Source organism: Lynx canadensis, chromosome D4 (assembly GCF_007474595.2).
Source record: "Lynx canadensis isolate LIC74 chromosome D4, mLynCan4.pri.v2, whole genome shotgun sequence".
In the NCBI taxonomy this organism is placed as follows: Eukaryota; Metazoa; Chordata; class Mammalia; order Carnivora; family Felidae; genus Lynx; species Lynx canadensis.
In genome coordinates this window covers 62,495,370-62,518,380 of record NC_044315.2, presented here as the reverse complement: position 1 = coordinate 62,518,380, position 23,011 = coordinate 62,495,370, and the positions used below count along the sequence as shown (strand labels likewise).

The window sequence follows — 23,011 nt, the reverse complement described above, 5'->3', positions numbered from 1 at the left end:
AAAGGAGTAAAAGGAATGAGGCAAGGGCAATATTCTCAGCAATTTCTTGTCAAACTTTCTAAAACTAAAAAAGATACTCATCTAAATGCCCAAGAAGACTAATATATTCCAAACAGGATTATTAAAAAGGAATGTAGACACGGAGATGTCACAGTGGAATTTTATAAAAACATCAAAAAAGAGTATTTTAAAAGCAGCCAGAAAGAAGACAGAGGCAAAAATAAGGGGGACAAGTGTTTTCAAAAGCAATACTGAAGCCAAATTGTTTATTTATAGCAAAAGACAGTGAAATAATACCTGCAATGTGCTGAAATTAAAAGAAATGTATATGAAGAGAAATAACTTTCATGAATGAAAGTAAAATAAAATAAATTTGGAAGAAGTTAAAACTTAAAGAGTTTGTTACCCGCTGGCTGTCAGTAAAGGTAATCATAAAGGCAGTTGAAAACCAATCTTATAAAGAAAATCTGAAATGCAAATGAAGAACAAAAGTGTAAATCTGTACATAATGTTACCAAAGCTAGCCTTGCAAGGACCTGACAATTTCACTAGTAGGTAAGGCCTTTGGTAGGTAAGCTCCTTGCGCATCAGGAGACATAAGAAAGAATGTTCACAGCAGCATTATTCATGAGAACAAAAGACTGGAAACAATCCAAATGTCCATCAACAGTAAAATGGACTGCAAAAGGCTGTGGTATAGTCAAAAAATTCAATAGGGGCGCCTGGGTGGCTCAGTCAGTTACGCGTCTGACTTCAGCTCAGGTCATGATCTCACAATTCGTGAATTCAAGCCCCGCGTTGGGCTCTGTGCTGCTGGCTCAGAGCCTGGAGCCTGCTTCGGATTCTGTGTCTTCCTCTCTCTCTCTCTCTCTGCTCCTCCCCCGCTCGCACACACACTCTCTCTCCCTCAAAAATAAACATTAAAAAATTTGTTTTAATTAAATTCAATAAACACTGAAATTGAATGAACTATGGCTATGTGCATTAACATGAATGAATCCCAAAAACATAACTGCTGAGCAAAAGAAGGTACATATAGTGATGATTCCATTTATACAAAACTAAGTATCAATCAAAAGCCAAATCATATATTAAGTGATTTACCATCTGTGGTGAAGCTATTTTAAAAACCAAAGAAATGATTTCCACAAAATGCAGTATACCAGATGTATTCAGGGAGGAACATGGGAGGGCAGCTCTGAGGTTTTGGTAATATTCTATTCCTGGCTTGGGAGGTAGGATTCACAAAATTTTGTTTCATTTTTATGCACTAAACCAAGTATGTAAGTTTTCATGCACTTTTAAATATATATGCTATTTCACAATTTAAAAATCAAGGCACCAGAAAAAAAATTAAGAATTCCTATTTACTAAAATCAAAAATGGCTTTTACATTTTAGGGGGGAGAGAGGGGGCAAAAAGAACGGGACAGAGAGCATATCTGGTCTGCAAAGTGTAAAATATTTATCAGCTGGCCCTTTACAGAACATCCTTGCGGACCTCAGGTTGACAGGATACGAGTGGGCAAAAGTAGAATGGCAATAAAAGAGAAAGGTGGGCTGATGAAAGATTAAAGTACTGTTCCAGGAATCAGAAACAGCTCAACAACAAAGGCAAGATACCACACCAATCCAGTGAGGAGAAACAAGCGATGGAGCAGTGGGCACTGAGCACAACTGTGACTAAGTGTAGGAGAAAGTCAGCGCTCCTCGGTGGGATGGCACCACTGCTTGTCAGACTGCAAACTGTGAGAACACACCAGGCTGCTCTTCTCAATGGCACAGGCAGAAAGAAAATCAAATTACCATGTCAAGGAAAGTCCAGGGAAACAATGAGCAGAGGAGGAAAATATTAGACTCCAAAGGCTGCTGATACTACTGATTACAGTGATTACAGCTGTTTGCACACGGCAACCATAGCAGAGGGCAGGATGCCCAAAGCTTAGGAGTGTGCACTAACGGGGAAAGAAATCACTTCAGTAAATATGCCAAATTCAAGACATCTAACAACCATTTACTCTGTACCTACTGTGCAGGAATACTCACATTTGCCTTATTAATCCCGACAACAAATAATTATGAAAAGGGAAGATGAATATGAACAAAGTTAAAAAGCCCAAGATCAGTAATAAGCGGCTGGGACGGTGTTCTCTCTACTCATAGCTGTTATGTAAAATAGATATCTCAGTATGGAAAGTAACAAATGAAAGGAGGTAAGTATTTTCCACATGATTTTCATGATTTATCATGAAAAATCTTTCACTAAACTGGCCTTGCTTTTCCCTCAAACACACCAGCGACATTCTTGCCTCAGGGCTTTCCCTCTCCCTGAACACTTTTCCCTCAGACACCCACCAGGTTCAATCCATCACTTCCTTCAAGTTTTTTCTCAAGTCTTAAAAAAATGGCTGAAAATTAAATCACTAAGCATCCATTTAAGAAGCTAGGGAAAAAAAACAATAAATCCAATGAAAACAAAAAAGAAGGGAAAAACAGATGATATGGATATAGATACATGGAGATAGAGATATGGATATACAAATATATCTCAGCAGAAATAGAAGACATGGTTACAACAGAAAAGATCAATAAAGCCAAAGCTGATCCTTTGAAAAAACTTTCAAATCAACAAAGGAGGATTAATCCAGAAAGAAAGAAAAAGAACAAGAGAAAAACATATCAGCAGTGAAAAAGACTAGATTCAATGGGGATTATGGTTTAATCAATAATGAAAAGTTATTATAAAGCACTTTAAGATAGCAAGTTTGAAAACATATGAAATGAGTAACTTTTTAAAAATATTAACTATTGAATTTAACCAAAAAAGAAACAGAAGCTAAATGGTATTATAATCATTAAATAAATTAAATCATCTGTTTGAAAAAATGTGTCCTTCAAAGACAGCTTCAGAGCCAGGTGTCTTTTAAAAAGAAAATTCATGAACACATTCACTCCAATCATTCAATAAATAGGTCATTCTATTCTTGCACAAAGTTGTCCAGAGAATAGAAGGAACACTCCCTAACTCACCAAGGCCATATAAACTTTAAAAAATACACAAAAGTTAACAGAACAGCACTCACTGAGTAAAAATGAATAAAAGAAAATCTATCCTTACAGCAGACAGAATACCAACCAATAACGCACAGGCACAAAAAGATACTGCAATCATAAAACAACAATAGGATGCAATGAAAAAGGAGCACCATGACAATAAAGGTAAGCTCTTAGAAATCAAAATTACAGCAAACAGAAACAAAAAACTCAAAAGAGGACCGAAAGATAAAGCTGAAGAAACCTCTCAGAAGGTACAGCAAAAATTTTAAAACATAGAAAATGGGAGAAAAGAAAATTAAAGGACTAGTCCAGGCTGCCCAACAACCAAATAACAGAAATACTAGAGAGAAAAGAGAGGAAAGGAAATCATCAGAGAACTAATTGAAGAAAATTTCTCAAGTCAGAAATAAGTAACTTTTGGGGTGCCTGAGTGGCTCAATCAGTTAAGCATCCAACTTCAACTCAGATCATGGTCTCATGGTTCGTGAGTTCAAGCCCCACATTGGGCTCTGTGCTGGTGGTGTGGAGCCTGCTCGAGATTCTCTCTCTCTCCCTCTCCCCTGCTCGCTCTCTAACTCAAAATAAATAAATAAACTTAAAAAGAAAAAAAAAGGAAGTAACTTTCTAAGAAGGGGTGCAACATTGTGAAATTTCACTACACTGGGGACCAAAAGATCCTACATGCCTCAATACAGAGAAAAAAAATCATACGCAAAGGTTCTAGAATCAGAATGGCTTCAGGCTTCAACAGCAATACTGAAAGCTAGAAGACAGTAGAGCAATGCTTTCTCAAGGGAAAATTATTTCCCACCTAGAATTATGTACTTGACAAGTTATAAGTCAGGTATTAGGCGTAGGATAAAACACTTTCAAACATTAGGTCTAAAAAGTTTTTTGGCTTTTTTTTTTTTTAACATCTTGTACCCTTTTTCAAGAAGGTACTGAAAAATATGCTAAAATGGGAGACTAAAACCAAGAAATTAAAGGCAAAAAAATGCAAGAAACAGACTATCCTATATAGGAGAGAGGTAAATGAATTTCTAGGATACTCATGGTATAACGCCCTGTTCCTGACACCGAGCTCCTAAAAACCCTCAAAACTGTCTAAGGAGAGTCTAAGGAAATGCTAAGGAAATGCATCATTGGGTGAGGGGAGAGAGGGGCCACTTAGACACCAGAAAAACCAACCATGGTAATTAGAGAATCAGAACTTCCATTTCCCCACCCCACCAACCCACCTGACCTCTGGGAAGGGGAGAAGGAGAGAAGGGTTGGAGATGGAGTTTATCACCAATGCCAATAATTTAACCAATAATGAAACCTCAGTAGAAAACTTCAAACAGAAACATTCTAGGTTGGTGAACACATTCACGTGCTGGGAAGGTGGTATACCTGACATCATGGAAAGAAAACAGAAACTCCAGTGCTCAAGACCCTTCCAGACCTCATCCTATGTACTTCTTCATCTGCCTGCCTATTTACATCCTTTATAATAAACAGTAAGCACAGCACTTTCCTAAATTCTGTGAGCCATATTAGCAAATTACCAAACCTGAGGGAAGGTTGCAGGAGATCTTCAAATTAGTAGTATGCTCGGCCAAAATGCAGGGAACCTCACTTGCAGGTGGTGTCTTGTGGGTTTGTGCCTTCAATCTGTGGGCTCTATGCAAACTCCAAGCAGAGTGTCAGAACTGAATTAAATCGTAAGACACCTGGTTGGTGTAGGAAACTGAAGAATTGGTTGTTGTTGAAAAAGATACAACACTAAAGGAAGATCCCAGGGTGATAGCTATATACAAGATGTACAGGGCAACCAGTCCACATTCAAAGTTTCACTCTGTAGACAGTTCTGTTGATGGCTGCAATTATTAAGAGGCCCAGTGCCACTGTGCCCTTTTTAGCCAGGGGACAGAATGCCCAGGTAAGCCTGATCCAGATTCTGGTTCATACTTGGCTTGTCTTAACTGTATGGTGGTGAATTTCCCACTCTCCCCTCCAATGTCCTACTGCCTGACTCAAATGAGCATACTCCTTTGACTCCTGAGAGCTGGAGGTCAGCTATGGCAGGAGGAGAAGTAGAAAACACAGGGCAGGCCCTTCCCTGACCACATTCCTGCCAGTCATCTGTACCTGGCCACACTAGAATCCTGCCAGATGTCTCAACTGTGGTGAGCCCTATGTTCCCCATGACTCACTCATGTTCTTGCCCACTGACGTCCCCAGAAGGGAATCTTGTAAACTCTCTGGGAAACTAAAAGCCAGACTCTGATTCAGAGACTGTTCAATGTATCTTCTTCTGGAAGGTTTCACGTAATAGTGGCACTATTGCCCCTTCCATCCATGGCTGGATTAACGCTCCATATTGGTAATATGGCAATATTTTATTTTGTACTCTAGATGTTAGGTACACAGATGTAGTATTCCTTAAATTGCATGCATATGTTTTAAGCACTTCTGTATGTAAATATTCATTTTACAATAAAAGTCTTAAATAAAGCATAGACCAGTATGTATAGTGTGCTGCCATTAGTTTTTAAAAAAAGGAAAGAAAGAGAATATGTGTATATATTTGCTTGTACATGCATAAAATAATCGCTGAGAGATTAAATAAACATCACAGTGACTGCCTCTAGTGAAGACAACTGAGTGGCTGGGGAATAGAGGTAGGAAAAAGACTTTTTACAGTAAAGTCTTTTAAAGCTTTTGCATTTCTAACACTGCAAATTTCAAAGGCATGAATGCATACATACATAAATAAATGAATTCAATGACTTCTATGATTTCTGCAAATCACAACTCTTAAGTCTTTAAAATAGGGATGATACCTCCTAATACTGATGAAAGAACCAAATAAGCTTTTGTAAAAAAAACGCTTTGAAATCAAATACTATATACATCTGAAAGTAGTAGTATTTTTATTGAAAAAAATCTATCCTTTTCCTTCTTTCTCCTTACTTTACACAGAAAGTGTTATTCCTTCTTGATATGGTAAGTTTATTTAGCAGTTAAGAAAACACTGGCTTTAAACTAATTCATGTGAAGTTATTTATATTTAGATTTAACAAACACCTATGAAGCCTTCAACAAGTTTAATACCAGTCTTTTTCACATATATTAAATCCTTACAACAACCCCATGTGCAGCTCTAAGTGAATAATAAAGATCTAATGTGAACAGCCATGAGTTCAACAAAGACCTATAGAGGGATCCTACAACCCAACCTTATGGCAAGTTCATCCAGTATAGAAATCCGCAAGACAAAGTCCCTGCTCTTAGGGAGCCCACATTCTGCTAGTGATCCCAAGAGAAGAGGTTATTTCTCAAGAACAAGGAGTAACAGGGAATAAAGTCACCTAACTCATAGGGACTATGGAAGACAGCAAGGGAGTCTTCCAGAAGAGGTGTTATCCTGTGATCTGAGTTAAATTTCATTCAAGTCAAGAAGGAAGAGTAGGTATTAAACAAGTACATAAATAGGGATGCGAGTCCAGAAGAGGGAATAACAGACAAACTATCAAAGAGTAACAGAGCATTCAAAAAACTGCCAAAGGTCATGGAGATACGGTGGTCTGCACTTTAATTTTTTTTTATTTGATGGCAGGGAGCACACAAATGGAAGAGAGGGGCAGAGAGAGAGAGAGAGAGAGAGAGAGAGAGAGAGAGAGAGAAAGAGCTCCACACTTAGTGCAGAGCCCAATGCAGGGTCAATCCCAGGACCTGAGCCGAGATCAAGAGTCAGATGCTCAACAAACTGAACCACACGGGCGCCCCTGTTCTGCATTTTAAAAACAAACCTCTCATAGGAAAGCTTTACTGGCAGCTGTGTAGCACTACAGGAAGATACTTCTGGACAAAGGAGCCTGTCATTGCTAATATCCAATTTGTACTTTGTACAAAATTATGTTTAATAGTGTTGTTTCCTGTTATCAGAAGAAAAAGAACAGCATACAATTATGTTTCCATTATAATCTAAGGAATCATCATAGGAATGTACTAAACCTAAATAGTTTTAAGTCTATATTCTATGTATCCAGAGTAAGGCAATGTTAAATGACAAAAAATATTGTCTGATTAGAGGAAATAAGAGTAGAAGATAATGGTAGGAAAGGTACTTCTTTGGTTCTTTACTAAGAAGTATATGTGGCCTCCAGAAAGGAGAACATGACAGAGGACACACATATATAAGCATCATTCTCTTTGCTTAAACAAGAAAAAAGATTTCATCATACCTTCTAAGGGGGAGACTCATCAGATTGTGACACTGACCAGCTGTGTCAAACAGAAAATGGTCCCACAAATGACAAAGATGTCCAGCAGGTAGATTAACTTTATCAATGTTGTCTGTCATACTGCATACCTACAATGATTCTCTGAGCAACTCTAAGATCTCCTATCATTCAAGGAAAGAGCATCTCCAAAGAGACTGACATCAAAGAGGCAGAACAGGAGCTATTTCCATAAAGTGCACCATACACAAAGTTCAAAAGAAATAATTAAAGGGGGGCGCCTGGGTGGCGCAGTCGGTTAAGCCTCCGACTTCAGCCAGGTCACGATCTCGCGGTCCGTGAGTTCGAGCCCCGCGTCAGGCTCTGGGCTGATGGCTCGGAGCCTGGAGCCTGTTTCCGATTCTGTGTCTCCCTCTCTCTCTGCCCCTCCCCCGTTCATGCTCTGTCTCGCTCTGTCCCAAAAATAAATAAAAAACGTTGAAAAAAAAAAAATTAAAAAAAAAAAAAAAAGAAATAATTAAAGGATTTTTATAACTTACCTGTATTGACATTATGCCTGATGACTCTACAGATTCCACAAACCATTTGTGGGCCAAGATTTAGGTCAGGAATATAAAAGGTACTAATGTAAAGGAGTTCTAGGATTATTCAGCCCCAATGTCCAGACAAACAGCTGATGGCTATCTTGCAACAATAACTTCAGCTTTGGTCAGATTAGAAATACCATTTAGAAAAAGAGGGGGTGTGGTTGCTAAGATCCCTATGGTTTAAGAAATATAACGTGCTGTAAAGCAGGTGCCATTTCTGAGTTTTAAGACTAAGCAGAAGGGGTGCCTGGCTGGCTTAGAGGAGTATGCAACTCTTGATCTCGGGGGTTGTGAGTTTGAGCCCCACGTTGGGTGTAGAGACTACTTAAACACATAAATAAATAAATAAATAAAAATTTTAAAAAGACTAAGCACAAGGTCTATCCACTGTACTTCACAATGGTCACAATGAAATACTGAAATCTATCTCACCTAGGTGGAAGTTAAATTTCTTACAACCTCACTACCTAGCTCTAGGTATAAATTAAAAGGTAAGCATCAATGAAAATAGCCATCACTAACCCATGCAAACACCAGAGTGTCATTGGAGAGGCATACTATACATCAGGAAGAAAAGGGGGAAAAACCTTTCAAAAGCTAAAAATAATTTAAATTATAAATAAATTAGCCACTGAGCAGACAAGAGAGAAGACATATGTAATAAATACAGTTCACACACTTCACTCAGGAGAACCTATTTACCGGGCACCTGGGTGGCTCAATCAGTTAAGTGTCCAACTCTTGGCTTCAGCTCAAGTCATGATCTCAAGGTGCGCGGGTTCCAGGCCTGCATCAGGCTCTGTGCTAACAACACAGAGCCTGCTTGGGATTCATTCTCTCTCTCTCTCTCTCTCTCTCTCTCTCTCTCTCTCTCTCTCTCTCAAAATAAATAAACCTTAAAAAACAAAAAGAACCTAATTACTCTGGTTTATGTTTAGAATTTATTCTAAATTATTTATTCTGTAATTGTATTATCTCCTATTCCAGAAAAGAAGAGAAGCAAATTTAAAAGCTGGGGTTATCTACACCCAGGCTCATTGTCAAGGCACACTGACAAAACCCAGAAGCAGCAGCTAAGAGCCTGAGAGAAGTAAAACTTATTTTTAAAGAATCCAAAACACAAGACAGAATGGAGCTTTCAGCTTAGGGATAAAACCACCACCACTGAGAACATCATGGTATTACACATGTGTATGCACGACACAATAGATAAATCCATTATTATTAGACCTGTGTTCTGGTTCTGCTGCTTAACTGCAAGCCATTCAGCCTCTTCTGAGCTCAGCTTCACCTGTAAAATCAGGATAATACTTCCTTGCTACCAGACAAAACTGCCATAAAGAGCTAAAAAAATAGTTCATGTAACATTATCTGAAAAACATAACACACTATACGATATGTAACATACTATACAATATATAACATGAACATAATATATTTAAATAAATTCCCATTTAAATGGCTAAATAAAAAATTAGTAGTTTTCTTAACAGCAAAAAAATAAATTACATGATAGTGCTGATCCCCTCCCCCAAAACGCCAGGGTTTTTTAAAAACTATTAACAAGAGGGGCGCCTGGGTGGCTCAGTCGGTTGGGCGTCCAACTTCGGCTCAGGTCATGATCTCGTGGTCTGTGAGTTCAAGCCCCGCATCAGGCTCTGGGCTGACAGCTCAGAGCCTGGAGCCTGTTTCGGATTCTGTGTCTCCCTCTCTCTGTGACCCTCCCCTGCTCATGCTCTGTCTCTGTCTCAAAAATAAATAAATGTTAAAAAAAAAAAAAAAAAAAAAAAAAAACTATTAACAAGAAAGAGAGCTTTAAAGCAAAAGAAAGATTTCAGCTGCCCTTTGGAAACCAGATAGCTTATAAGCATTTCTTGTAACAAAATGACATTTCAAAATGAGAAAAGATAAAATATTTTTTAAATGAATACCCATACCTAAAAATATAACAGAAAATACAATATCCATTACAGATATATTATAAAGGAATATTTTTCAAACTGTAGGTCATAATCACCAGTGGATATTGACGCCAATTCCAGCATTTTTTAAGAAAATAGGACAGAAAATATTTGAGTACCTTGCATTTAATAAAGGTAGGTATATATTTCATAGACTTTTGTTATACTTAATATGTATTATCATAATGTATACACATACACAGTGCTGGGTCACAGTGTATATCTATTTCTTATATGGAGTTGAGTTTAAAAAAAAGTCTGAAAGTCACTAATACAAAACAGACAGATAGGTATGGGGCATTCTAGATGGCAGCCAAGGCATAAATAAGGAATGTAAAAGCAGCTAGTACTCAGAGTAACTAGGAGAAGACAAGGAAAGTAAAGAAATGTCATGTGGGACCAGACTGAAGAGGGCAGTGTTTTGTTTTGTTTTGTTTTGTTCTGTTTTGTTTTGTTTTAAGTCATCAAGCAGCAGTCCTTGAAGTAGGGAGGGGAAGGAAAAAAAAAAAAAAAAAAAAAGAGGTTAGAGTGGGAGAGATCCAAAGCATAAGAGACTCTTAAAAACTGAGAACAAACTGAAGGTTGATGGGGGGTGGGAGGGAGGGGAAGGTGGGTGATGGGTATTGAGGGGGGCACCTTTTGGGATGAACACTGGGTGTTGTATGGAAACCAATTTGACAATAAATTTCATATATTGAAAAAAAAAAAAAAGAAAAAGATAACAGCATTCCTTCTAGGAATAAAAAAGGCCAATACAGAAAAAACACTCTACTGGAACTTAGGAGAATCTGCCCCCTAAAACTCTCTGAATTTAATCCTTAATTTTCACAACTGTAAAATGAGAGGACTAGAATAGAAGATAAATTTTAAGATCCTAGGGGCACCTGGATGGCTCAGTCGGTTAAGTGTCTGACCCTGATTTCTGCTCAGCTCATGATTTCATGGTTCATGAGAATGAGCCCCAAGTCGGGCTCTTCACGAACAGCATGGAGCCTGCTTGGGATCTCTCTCTCCCTCTCTCTCTCTCTCTGTCCCTCCCCTGCTCACACTCTCTCTATTTCTCTCAAAAATAAATAAATAAACTTAAAAAAAAATGTTAAGATCCTACTCAACATTCTCTGATTCTGGTAGAGTTTATAATAATTAAAACATGACATGAGTACTTGTTCTGTAAGTAAGACCTTTTGTATTTAATAACTACAATATTATCTTTTAATTTAAAAATTATATTACATCTTCCTAATCAAGGCTTGATGGCTACTACCACATCTGGGCATCTCTCAAATTTCCTTACTGAAAAGGTCTGGTTGGCTAGGCCAAAACTACCCTTAGGCAAACATGTCAGTATTCACCTGGAAGTAACCACGAAAAGACACAGAAGGTGCTCTGAAGGAGTTAAATAACCTCCGTATAACTTTCTTGATACCATGCCCATTTAAAAGTTTTTTTAAAAAAATTACAATAACCATTGAGATACATCTAAATTGTTAAGCTCAACTGCAATCAGTAAGAAGTATTTTATACACTCAAAGATTAATGTTCCTAAAATTTCCTTCTGTCTCCTTACCTAGTAGGATCAACCATTTTAGTTTAATGACTTTTCTAGGTAAAGCTTTCAATTGCTTCCTTAATGTTTTCCTATTCTTCGCATTGATTTCCTGGCCTGGACTTGGCTGCCTGTCCCAGTCTATGTGCTCCTTGGCTGTCTCCTCGGATTGCATGCTCCTTTCTACTGGTAAGCTCTTCCGTGGTCTGTACCCACTTTCTTATGCTTATAGCCTGTATCTGCAAAAACAGTGGTTCCAAGCTCTCAAATAGACACACAAAATGAATTTAGTACATACAAGGGAGTTGCCCTAATTGGGCATAGGGTATATGTCATATCATGAGGTGGTGTACATAGACAGATGTGTATTTTACCATAGATGTCATATTTGGGGCTGCCTCTGAGACTAAATGGAATCTGTTCTACTTCTAAGCAAAAGATCTCTATCTCTTTCAATTAAGGGATGAAAAATCAGAGCAGATAAATGACTAAAGCAGGACTGACTGAACAGAGGTACCATCAAAGGAATAGAAACAGATCAATGGACCAAGCCAATCAATCACTAACAACTATTTTGACTCTGAATACTTTTATGTAACAGTCCTGAGAGAAAACACTAAAAAGAACTAAATCTCTACAAACACACACACACACCCAACAGCGTTTCATCGTGCCATATCATTAGCACAAAGTGAGAAGAAGAGAACATAACATCTATTATCTCTTCTCTCTGTAAGTCCATATCTCTCATTGCTCTATAGACCCACATCTACTTTGCAAAACATGTTCTCCCTAATCAAATCACTCTTACTGAAATGAATGGACACATGTCAATCCAAGTGACCAACATGTAGAAACAGAGCAAATTGAAGTTATACAGAATTTTTTACTGAACTTGTGCCAATTCTCACCAACTCTGATATATCAAGTAAATTATCACACTTTAATTTTACCACATACCCAAATAGCTGATTTTGAACCATAATCCTGAAAATGGTGTCATCTTGACTTATAAAACTCACTTTGGGTTGTTAATTAAACCATATTACTCCTATTCAGTGAGAGACCTGAATATGTTTAGGGCTGAATAAAACATGGGACCAGAAAACACACAGTGAAAATATGTGTAAGGAAGAAAGTGCAAATCTCTACAAAATAAATGTTTTAAAACATGCGCTAAGGAGTAATTGGGGAAGTGAAGATCAATTTGTGCTATAAGGTCCTGAAGTCAGCATTAAAGCTTTTAGAATCAACTATGGAAAAAGCAGGGGCGCCTGGGTGGCTCAGTCAGTTGAGCATCATATTCTTGGTATTGGGTCAGGTCATAACCTTGTGGTGGTGGGACTGAGCCCTGGGATTGAGCCCTGCATCATCATGGAGCCTGCTTGAGATGCTCTCTCTCCCCTCCTCTGCACACTCATGCTCTCTCTCCCCCTCCCTCTCAAAACAAATATACTTTAAAAAAAAAAAAAAAAAAACTATGCAAAAAGCAAACACCACAGGGAAATGAAAGTCTGAGACTGGAATAAACAAACAGGAATCTGATGAAAAGAAGAAACAAAAATGGCTATGTTGATGATGTCAGTATCATTACTATTCGACCAAACCCATGTGGAAATTGGACAGACAATGCTGTCCAACTACAAAACCCACAATCCTGAAGGCTGAACATTAGTGACAAAATAAAACAATATAATGTCAGTCTGTACAACTAGGATTTATAAAAATATTTTTTACTTATGTATAATAATTACTGTATCTAAAATTTTGAAGCAATTTTGGATTTTTCTTAACACATTGAAATATATGAAAAATTCTGTGTAAAAATGCAAGTTAAGCAAAAGAAAAACTTATTGATACTGTTAGAAAGTATAATGGTAGGATAATTCAGAATAAGGGTATTTTTGATGAATAAAATTAGCACTTAGCATAAAATATATAAAACGATCAAAAATAAAGACAGGTAAAACTGAAAATATTATATGTGGAGTCTCATTCTAAAATATAACACTTTAATTTAAAGAGCTATGATATTATATCAACATAAGAAAGTCAACAGACCAGCAGTAAACAAAAAAATAAAGAAGGCACACACGAAATATCTAGAACCAGGTTAAAAGATACCTCTCTACAATAGAACAGTACTGATTAACCTCCACATAAGTGCACCCCTTTCCCTCAATCAACTCACCCAACATTTTCTGCATCTTCATCACACTCAGCTTTATATTTGCAAGGTCCACACTTGGAGTGTTTTCTGTGAACTTCTGCCCCTGACCCTTCCTCTTCTGCTTAAAAAGAAAAATTAAATTTTCAACCAAAAGTTGGTTTCCTTTCCAGATAAGCTTCATGTTTTCAGCAGCCATTATCCCATTTCTGCGGAAAATGTACCTGCGCTCTTGAAAACAATCAGTTCCAAAATCTATCAATGCTTGCATCCAAAAATGTTGCCAATACTGAGTACAACATATTGTATGAGGAAAACAAGTATTGGTGCTAGCAAAATAATCCCTTAATCTATGTATGAAAGAACACTACAGGTTTTGATAATTAATTGCCTTTAAAAGAATTACCATATAACATTAAATAAGAGAGAGAGAAAATAAAACATGAGCAATAAATTTGGTACAGTGATTACCTTACCCTATGCAATGCCAGTTAACAAATAAATGATTAAATGCAATAGAGTATAACCACTTGTTCCTCACATCAGTTTCATACCTGCCTTTCTTATTAAATTTGTAAAAGGAAAGGGGTCTCTTTACAAAGGACTTGCCTCCTTTTCTGTTTGCCCACTTAGCACACCAAAAATACCCAGAATGCAGAAGTGTGTGGATCTCCTATGATCTGGCACAAAAAACCAGTGGTTACCAGTTAAGTCTCCAACTCATATCCCACATTCAAGGGATTCTACATTTCTGGGCTCAACTAGAATGAATCCTACCCTGATAATCTCAAACTGGGCAGGGAGATCTGTTCTGAAGCCAATTTAGGGATTACAGTTTACTCAAAGGATCTCTCATTCTGGTTTAGGAAATAACACCTTCTTCAGGGGGTGTCTATCAGTAAACAAGACATTACAAGGCAAGTCCAAAAACCTAATATACCTATTTGGTAATACTTCCAAACCTTCCATTTTTAGTGTCTGCATGCACTTTAAGTAGAAATCTTTCCCAAATTCTCATGAACACTCCCAGATTCCAGGGATCATAATCCTATTATTTCCGAGGGTTCAGAAACATCAGGAAATCGTATGGCCACCACAAGCTCACTTAAGTTTGTACGCTAATCTGAGTAAACGACTTAGCCTTTCTAAACTCATACTCCCTGAAAAGAAAGTCAACCTACATTCTCAGAGCAAGACATCCAGTATTTACATGACATAAAAAAAATCATGACATCAACTTCTACTTCTTTAGTATGGAAACATGACTGTTTCCTTACTGAATATCTGACCACAAAGACTAGACTACATGATCTCTCTTAAAATCCTTTCCAGCTCTAAGATCTAGAATTGATGGTCTGATCCTTCACATGTGATCATGAAGCTTCTGCTTGAACATGTCCCTTTAAATCACATTCTATTGTAGGATAACTTTAATCTTTTTTTTTTTCCCCTGAAACTTTCATCCCCAAACTTCTTCCTCAGGATGGTTCTTCTATTCTCTAAGTGACCTTTGAAGTGCCTTCCAACTCTGATATTTTAGGATTCTACGAAATGTGGAAATCTGGAATAAGGTTTCAGATAGTATTGAAAGGATCATAACTGTAGTTTTCATTTGTATGAGTGTGAATTTTACTAGAGTAAGTTTTCTTTCAGTGTAGGTATCCCCACAGTACCTCCAGCATTACTTTGTATACAGTAGACACTCACTAAGTCCTACAGCTTCATTAGACTATGAAATAAATGAGTCATTCTTAATTCTGACAATTTAAACTCTTGCTATACACTATTACCAGATACTACTTTTTTAAACAGCAGAAATAATTTATATATTTGTAAAATAAAATCAAAAACATACACAGGAGAATTTTAATGGCATAAAGTCTAGATTCCACTACAATTATTCTGTAAGCCTTCTCTTTGCCATGCACAATTCACTCCAGAGTTTTACAACCCAGCACCTTGAAAATTCCTTAGGAGCAAAAATTTGTAAGCAAGGGGTGGGAGAGTTACAAATACTCTGGTCCAACCCAAAATCACTTGTGTGGATGATCCCAAGGAGAAGGCACTTTGGTGCAATCTCAATTTAACAGGAGCTACATTTCTGCTTTGTTTGTCAACAAAGCTTTAGTGAGACATAATTGTATGAAACAAAATGCCTAGGGCTAAAAGGGACAGAAGGGTTGGGTGTAATGGCTAAAGGCTTCTTTCTGGAGTAACGAAAATGTTCTAAAATGGACTGTGGTGATGAATGTACAACTCTGTACTATACTAAAAGCAACCGAATGGCACACTTTAAATGAGCAAATTGTACACTGTGTGAATTTTAACTCAATAAAGCTGTAAAAATCAGCAGAAAACAAATGTCCTTTAAGGGGTACTTGAAACTTACCTCCTTCTCCAGATCCAGAGCCATTATCTAAGAAGAAAAACAAACAGTGAATAGAAATACTTTCGCTGGAAATGTCATCTTATCCAATAGTCAAATTTCTCATCAAAAATCAAACTGCAATAGCAATTCTCATTTTTTGACATCAAACCATTTATTCTTATGTACCTATTCCATGTTTTTCCCCAAATGTTAATTCCCTGGACACACAATCATCTATAACTCATACATCTCTGTAGCATATTCAGGAAGTATCCAGGTGCCCTGCACCGAGTAAAGACGAATAAATACTGTAAAATAAATGACTATATAAAAATAATTTTAATTAACTCACTTAAAAGGTAAAAAAAGAAAAAATTTAATTTTGTAAAAGCTTAAGAGGAATAATGAATAAGTTGCTTTTATTAGAAAGGGAGGAAAAGAGCTTTGGGTCTTGCTCCAAAAATCTTAATGAAATCTGTGGATAAAGGCCAAAAGCCAAAAGGTAAGAAAAAGCCTCAAGGCTTAAAAGGAAAGAACTTCTGAGCTGAGGTTTTCATATTACTGATGATATTAGCTTCCTCTAGGAAACCTCACCAGAAGGACTCACACCAAGGTGTAGGTGGGACACTTGTTACTAGTGAAATTAAAAAGCCTCCCTCAAAGTTACCAGCAAAAAGTCGGCCTAAAATGTAATTAATATAAAATGTTTATTTTATAAATCCTAAAAAGGCCAACATATGATGCAGAGCATGTTGAAGAGAGGGTAGTGCTATCATATCATCAGCATGATGCAGTAAAAAAGCAGAGATGGCAAAAGAGCTTGACACACTTTATCCAGCACTTTCAGGGGTTGGGGGGGAGACACATCCTCAGGAACCCGCTCCAGTTCTTCAAATGGTTCCCCAGAGTGGGAGATAACAGCCTTCACAATATTGTCCCTTTCCCTTTAATCTCCTTCAGACAATAATCAAATTCTCAAACATAGTGGAAATAGGAGGAACCGGAACAATACATGTTTTTTGTAATATCCACTGCAAAATCTTCAAGGGATTTTATAAAGTCTAAAACTGTGCTCGATTCTGATTAACCAACCACAAATAATTAGATCTGAGTACACAAAGGAAAAGAAAAAGAAAGAGTAGAAGAGCACAAAAAAGACAAAGAAGGGAAATCAATTAAAAAATTGTTCTATGACCAAACTTTTTTTAGAAAAACACTCCTTTTTGGGGCTCCTGGGGGGCTCAGTCGGTTAAGCATCCGACTTCGGCTCAGGTCATGATCTTATGGTCCGTGAGTCAGAGACCCACATTAGGCTCTGTGCTGACAGCTCAGAACCTGGAGCCTGCTTCAGATTCTGTGTCTCCCTCTCTCTCTGCCCCTCTCCCGCTCATGCTCTGTCTCACTCTCAAAAATGAATAAATGTTAACAACAAAAAAATTTTTTTTTGAAAAAATTAAAAAAAAAAAAGGAAAACACTCCTTTTTTCCTTCCATTCTACATACATTGACTGGGTACATATCATGTGGTAGGCAACATAGTAAATGGTAGGAATAAATTGAATAAGATAGCCCCAGTGCATGAAATGCTCTCAATCTGTTTTCAACCCATGCTAAATTTTAATGAATATAATACCTCAAACTTTCCTTTAGTGTCCTTTAGAAATCTGAAATAGGAGCACCTGGGTGGCTCAGTCAGTTGAGCGTCCGACTTCGGCTCAGGTCCTAACCTGGCGGTACGTAAATTCGAGCTCTATATCGGGCTCACTGCTATCAGCACAGAGTCCACCTTGGATCCTCTGTATCCCTCTCTCTGCCCCTCCCTGCTTGCGCTCTCTCAAAAATAAATAAACATTAAAAAATAAAATAAAGTAAGATAAAAATTCTGAAATATTGTGACTACTCTGATAATGAGTTGAGTTCTTCTTGTAGATTGTATTTTCATTGTTCATATGCCTTTCCCCATCCACACAACTCCACCCAAACCCTGGGACTATAATCTACCTCCCCAGATAGGGCATCCTGCCCTCCTGTTGAGAAGCAACTGATCCAGCTGAAGACAGATGTGTCAGATAAATGAAATACAGTATGATATATACATAGAGATACGCACAAAGTGTGAAAAAAACTCTGTCAGGAGATGCCACAGGAGAAAAATTTCACAGAGGAAAAAAGGCTAAAGCTCTAAGTAAGCATTTTGCAAGTAAACAAAAGACTTATTTCTAGCAATGTCCCACCAAGCATCTAACAAGATCAATATAGCACCTTACAGCTTAGCTTATTCAATCCTCACTTAACAATCCCAAGAGATGGTATCCATTTAACACTTTAAATAACTGGGGCTCAGAGTAACTAAGTGACTTGTCCAAGGTCATATAGTAAATAAGTAAACAAGAGCTGGAGGGGGGCGTCCTGGGTGGCTCAGTCAGTTAAGCATCTGACTTCAGCTCAGGTCATGATCTCCTAGTTTGTGAGTTCAAGCCCGATGTTGGGCTCTGAGTGACAGCTCAGAGCCTGGAGCTTGCTTCAGATTCTGTCTCTGTCTCTCTGTGCCCCTCCCCCGCCCATGCACACTCTCTCTCTTTCTCTCTCTCTCTCAAATATAAACATAAAAAAAATTTTAATAAAAAATAAATAAGAGCTGGAGTTAAAATTAGGTCTTTCAACCCCAGTGCAGGGCTCTTTCCAATCTACCACCCTGATTCTAATGTTTACCATTCACTGCCTATCAAAGCACTTTGTGTCTTAAACACACGCTCCTCATAAGAGACACATAATTAATTTGGGATTGTAAAGAGCTCCATATTCTTTTTTACTTTTTTTTTTTTTTTACATTTTATTTATTTTTGAGAGAGAGAGAGAGAGAGAGAGAGAGACAGAGTGCGAGAGGGGGAGGAACAGAGAGTATGGGAGACACAGAATCCGAAGCAGGCTCCAGGCTCTGAGCTGTCAACACAGAGCTCGACATGGGGCTCAAACTCACAAACCGTTGGATCATGACCTGAGCCGAAGTCGGACACTTAACCGACTGAGCCACCCAGGTGCCCCTCTTTTTTAGTTTCTAAACCAAGTCTGTGAAACACAATGTACTTAGAGAAGTATACAAGAATCACAACAAATGATAGTCTATTGGCCTGAGAACATAATCATTTCACGAAGCACATAATTATTTGATGTAGGGAAAAGAATTTGGTATTGTCCAAAGAAAGGCCTGGTCTTTGCCCACAGCTTTTTTGTATTTTCTTTTTAATTTTTTTAAATGTTTACTTATTTTTGAGAGAGAGACAAAGCGCAAGCCAGGGAGAGGGAGAAAGAGAGAGAGACACAGAATCCAAAGCTGAGCTGTCAGCACAGAGCCCCGAGAGCCATGAATGAGATCATGACCTGAGCCAAAGTCAGAGGCTTAACCGACTGAGCCACGCAGGCACCCCTGCCCTCAGCTCCTTTAAGGTAATCTACATCATACTTGCCAGAAGTGTCTCGTTTCAGGAGGGTGCTAACCACATCAGATGTTAGGGTGGGGCTGGCCACACTCTACAGTCTTAGGGTAGAGGGTTGGCCAACCACAAAGACCAGCCACCTAATTTAGAGTGGGGGCTTTCAATCATATGGTATTAGTGGACCTGGAGTTTGAGATCAACCACATGGACAATGGATCATTCATGCTTATGAAATGGAGCCCCAGTAAAAATTGTGGACACAGGCACTATAATACATAGGAAAATAAATAAATAAATAAAGTATATCATATAGGAAGTGTCTACACCTATACTGCTAACCTTCATACGATAATTCTAATTACAACACTTCACTTGCATCCCTGTCCCCAAATACAAATGCAAGTAAGAAACTTACATTAGTGCCTTCCAAAATTAACTACTACTGATTCAGGAAGGAAAAGAGAAATAAATACAAAAAACCTGGGGGAAGATAGGTGACAAGGACTGGCAGACAGAATAGAGAAGATATAAAAAGAGACAAGCTTGGAAAGAGACACATCCTGGGATGCCACTAATGACTTTCTATAAATATGCTCCACCTCTTTCCCCTGCCATGAAAATAAAACCCAACAAAATGGATCCCATGTAATTTCCACCCCAAATCTCATTCTAATATTCAAACCATAAGGCAAAAGACAGGCAAAGACCCCACGAAATTTCACCACCTGGGGTTAAAAAGCAACAACACAAGGGGTGCTTGGGTGGCTCAGTCGGTTAAGCATCTGACTTCGGCTCAGGTCATGATCTCACAGTTCATTAGTTTGAGCCCTGCATCAGGCTCTGTGCTGACAGTTCAGAGCCCGGAGCCTGCTTCAGATTCTGTGTCTCCCTCTCTCTCTCCCCCTCCCCTGCTCACATTATCTCTCTCTATCTCTATCTCTTGCAAAAATAAACAAACATTAAAAAACAAATTTAAAGCAACGACATGAAATGCAGACAAAAAAGAGCCCCTCCACTCCCCAAACAACTAATCCATAGAGCAGTTCTGGGAATACATCTCTGACTGGAAATTGCCTTTTAGAAACTATGATGGAATCATCTCTAACATTTATTCAGAAGAGTATCACACATACCAGAGTAGCATGGTCCTCTTGCTACTACTGTTATCTCTTTCTGGTGCTTACAAGCAGCCCTTCTGAGAAAGCATTCATTTTGATAAGTGTCCCCATTTGATCCACAGACAGGAATGTAATTTGTATGGCACTGCAAAAGAAACAAAAATAAACTTTCAAAACTAAGCAGGAATATTAATAGTTCACTTCATATTTATGAATGCAATACCATAGTACTGTGACATACTTCTACAGAATAGTTTGTTCTTTTGTTTGGTTTAAATAAGAGAGTTATACCATTTTCTCACACCTTTTTTCACATTTATAATGAAAATAACTATCAACTATCCATAAAGATAAGAAAATCCCTGTGCTATCTAGTGCATTTGCTTGCTATAAAAATCCAATGAGGTAAGAGAGAAATTCTTGGCTATGTTTATAATAAGCTAATAAGCACTAATTATATAATGTCATTTCATTAAAATCAAAATTCATTTATTCAATACCACTGGAATGCAAAGTCCCAAGATAAATGCTATAGAAAACACAAAGAAATACATGATCTCTGGGTCTACCATCCACGTAACTATAGGCTAGCATCATTGCCATTTCCTCCACCTAATGCATCTACCTAATAAAGTTGTTGTGAAGATTAAATAAGAGAAATCCATCTTTAGCATTTATATCTGGCCATGGTAAATTCTCAGTAAATATTAGCTGGTTTTGCTATGCTATCATCACTTCTGAGTCTTACGTAGTTGCCCACGGTCATAGCTAGTAAGTGGGAGACCCACAATTTCTCACAAGTGATGTATTCTAACCACTACACAGTTGAGTTATTCAGCAGGGTGTTACCATGTGTCATTTGGTGGTAGTGAACAGGGAGCTTAAAATCATGCCTGAAATTCAACCTAACAAGCACATACCCAGGAGTGAGCATGAGATGGAAGGAGAAGACCTGCTATTCTTTGGTCAGTCTGTTTCCAGGGGTCTCTCTTAGGAGCCTCTCATTATGCTCTAGGCAAATGAAAGGAATTGGCGATTTTAACAACATGCAACTTCTGACGTGGGCACTGACTCTAACCTAAGGTCCGCCTCCTCCATACTGCCACCCTTGCTGGGGGAAACAATTCTCCCTATACCTTCTATTTAGCTAGAAGAATGTAATTTGAAGTAGTTTAGAAAGGTGCAGAGTGTACAACTCTGAGCCACATCCATTCAAGCATGTATTGTGTGCCTACTGTATGTCAAGAACTTTGCTGAATATAATAAGTAAGAAAATAGCAACAAGATTGTGATGGTCAATATTATGTGTCAACCTGACTAGGCCCCAGGGTGCCCAGATTAAACATTATCTCTGGATGCTCTCTGAGGGTGTTTCTGATTGAATTTCCATTAGAATCAACTGACTAAGTGCCCTCTCCAATGTTGGTGGGATCATCCAATCGATCTGAGGGCCTGAATAGAACAAAAAAGTAGAGGAAAGGAGAACTGGGTCTCCCTGCCTGACTGCTGGATTTGGGACAAGGCTATTCTCCTGATTTTCAGGACTTCAGTCTTAGACTGGGACTTACACCTTCATCTCCCCGCATTCTCAGGCATTCAGACTTGGACTGGAACTACACTATCAGCTTTCCTGGACATCCAGCTTGCAGACAACAGATCACGAGACTTGTCAGCCTCCATAATCAAGCAAACCAATTCCTTAAAATATATCGTCCCCTTCCTTTTCCCCTCATTCTGTGTGTGTGTATTTCCTATTGGTTCTGTTTCTCTGGAGAACTCTAATACAAAGGTCTAATAAGAGGGCATGCAACACCTAGCAATAGCAGACATTGATAAATTCAGGAAAAAAAAAAAAAACACAGTCTGGAGTATTCCAGGGAGAAGGAGAAGGACAAAGAGGAAAAAAGAAAATAGGAGGAAAGTCGTAGGCACTCCTCTTTGGATATAATCCAAGTATTCACAGAAAGATGCAATACTGATCATTTTTCTTGGTACAAAATAAAAGTAGCTTTGTGTATATAATGTCACAAGATATAATAGCTCTTACTAGCAGACTGAAAAAAAACAATTTTAGACTTTATTTAAACTCCTGTTATTATCTGTTAAAATGTATTTAAATTATAAGCCAGAAATTATAATATGGTTAATAAACAATATTAACACTAAAAGCATGCTGAATCATAACCAAGTTTTTTAAATTAATTGGAAGATACTGCTAAAGAAACCAGCAAATAAGTGTTTAATGGACATAGGAGGTGATTTTTCTTCAACTGGCAATCACCTAGGTCTAAATTGAACGGATTTATAAATTATAAGAAGGCAGAATAGTCAAAGGAAGGTTTGTTCAGCAGCAGGATCAAATCATGCTGTAAGCCCTGAGGCAGTTTGCTCCTACAGGGCAAGCAACTTGTCTTTAAACATCTTTATATCCTCAGCATCTGGCACCAAGCACAAAGCAAGCCTTGGATAAAGGCTTGGATAAATATCTAGTGATCTCAACTCCTAACTTTTATTTCTCTTTCTTGCTTTGCCACCAGGTAAGAATG

General features: G+C 37.9%; 1 protein-coding gene across 3 annotated transcripts in view; it reads right to left on the bottom strand.

The window, feature by feature from the left end:
- The window catches only part of LOC115499785 (tomoregulin-1), a 125,956-nt gene that overhangs the window by 31,919 nt on the left and 71,026 nt on the right, over window positions 1–23,011 (bottom strand). For 2 of the 3 annotated variants that reach the window (XM_030293958.2, XM_030293951.1), the window contains 3 exons: window positions 20,481–20,610; window positions 15,933–15,959; window positions 13,568–13,664 (listed from right to left, as the gene is read on the bottom strand). In XM_030293958.2, coding sequence (XP_030149818.1) covers window positions 13,568–13,664; window positions 15,933–15,959; window positions 20,481–20,610 — 254 coding nt within the window. Of the gene's footprint in view, window positions 1–13,567; window positions 13,668–15,932; window positions 15,960–20,480; window positions 20,611–23,011 lie in introns of all 3 variants that reach the window. The other variant, XM_030293950.1, reaches the window with a different exon arrangement.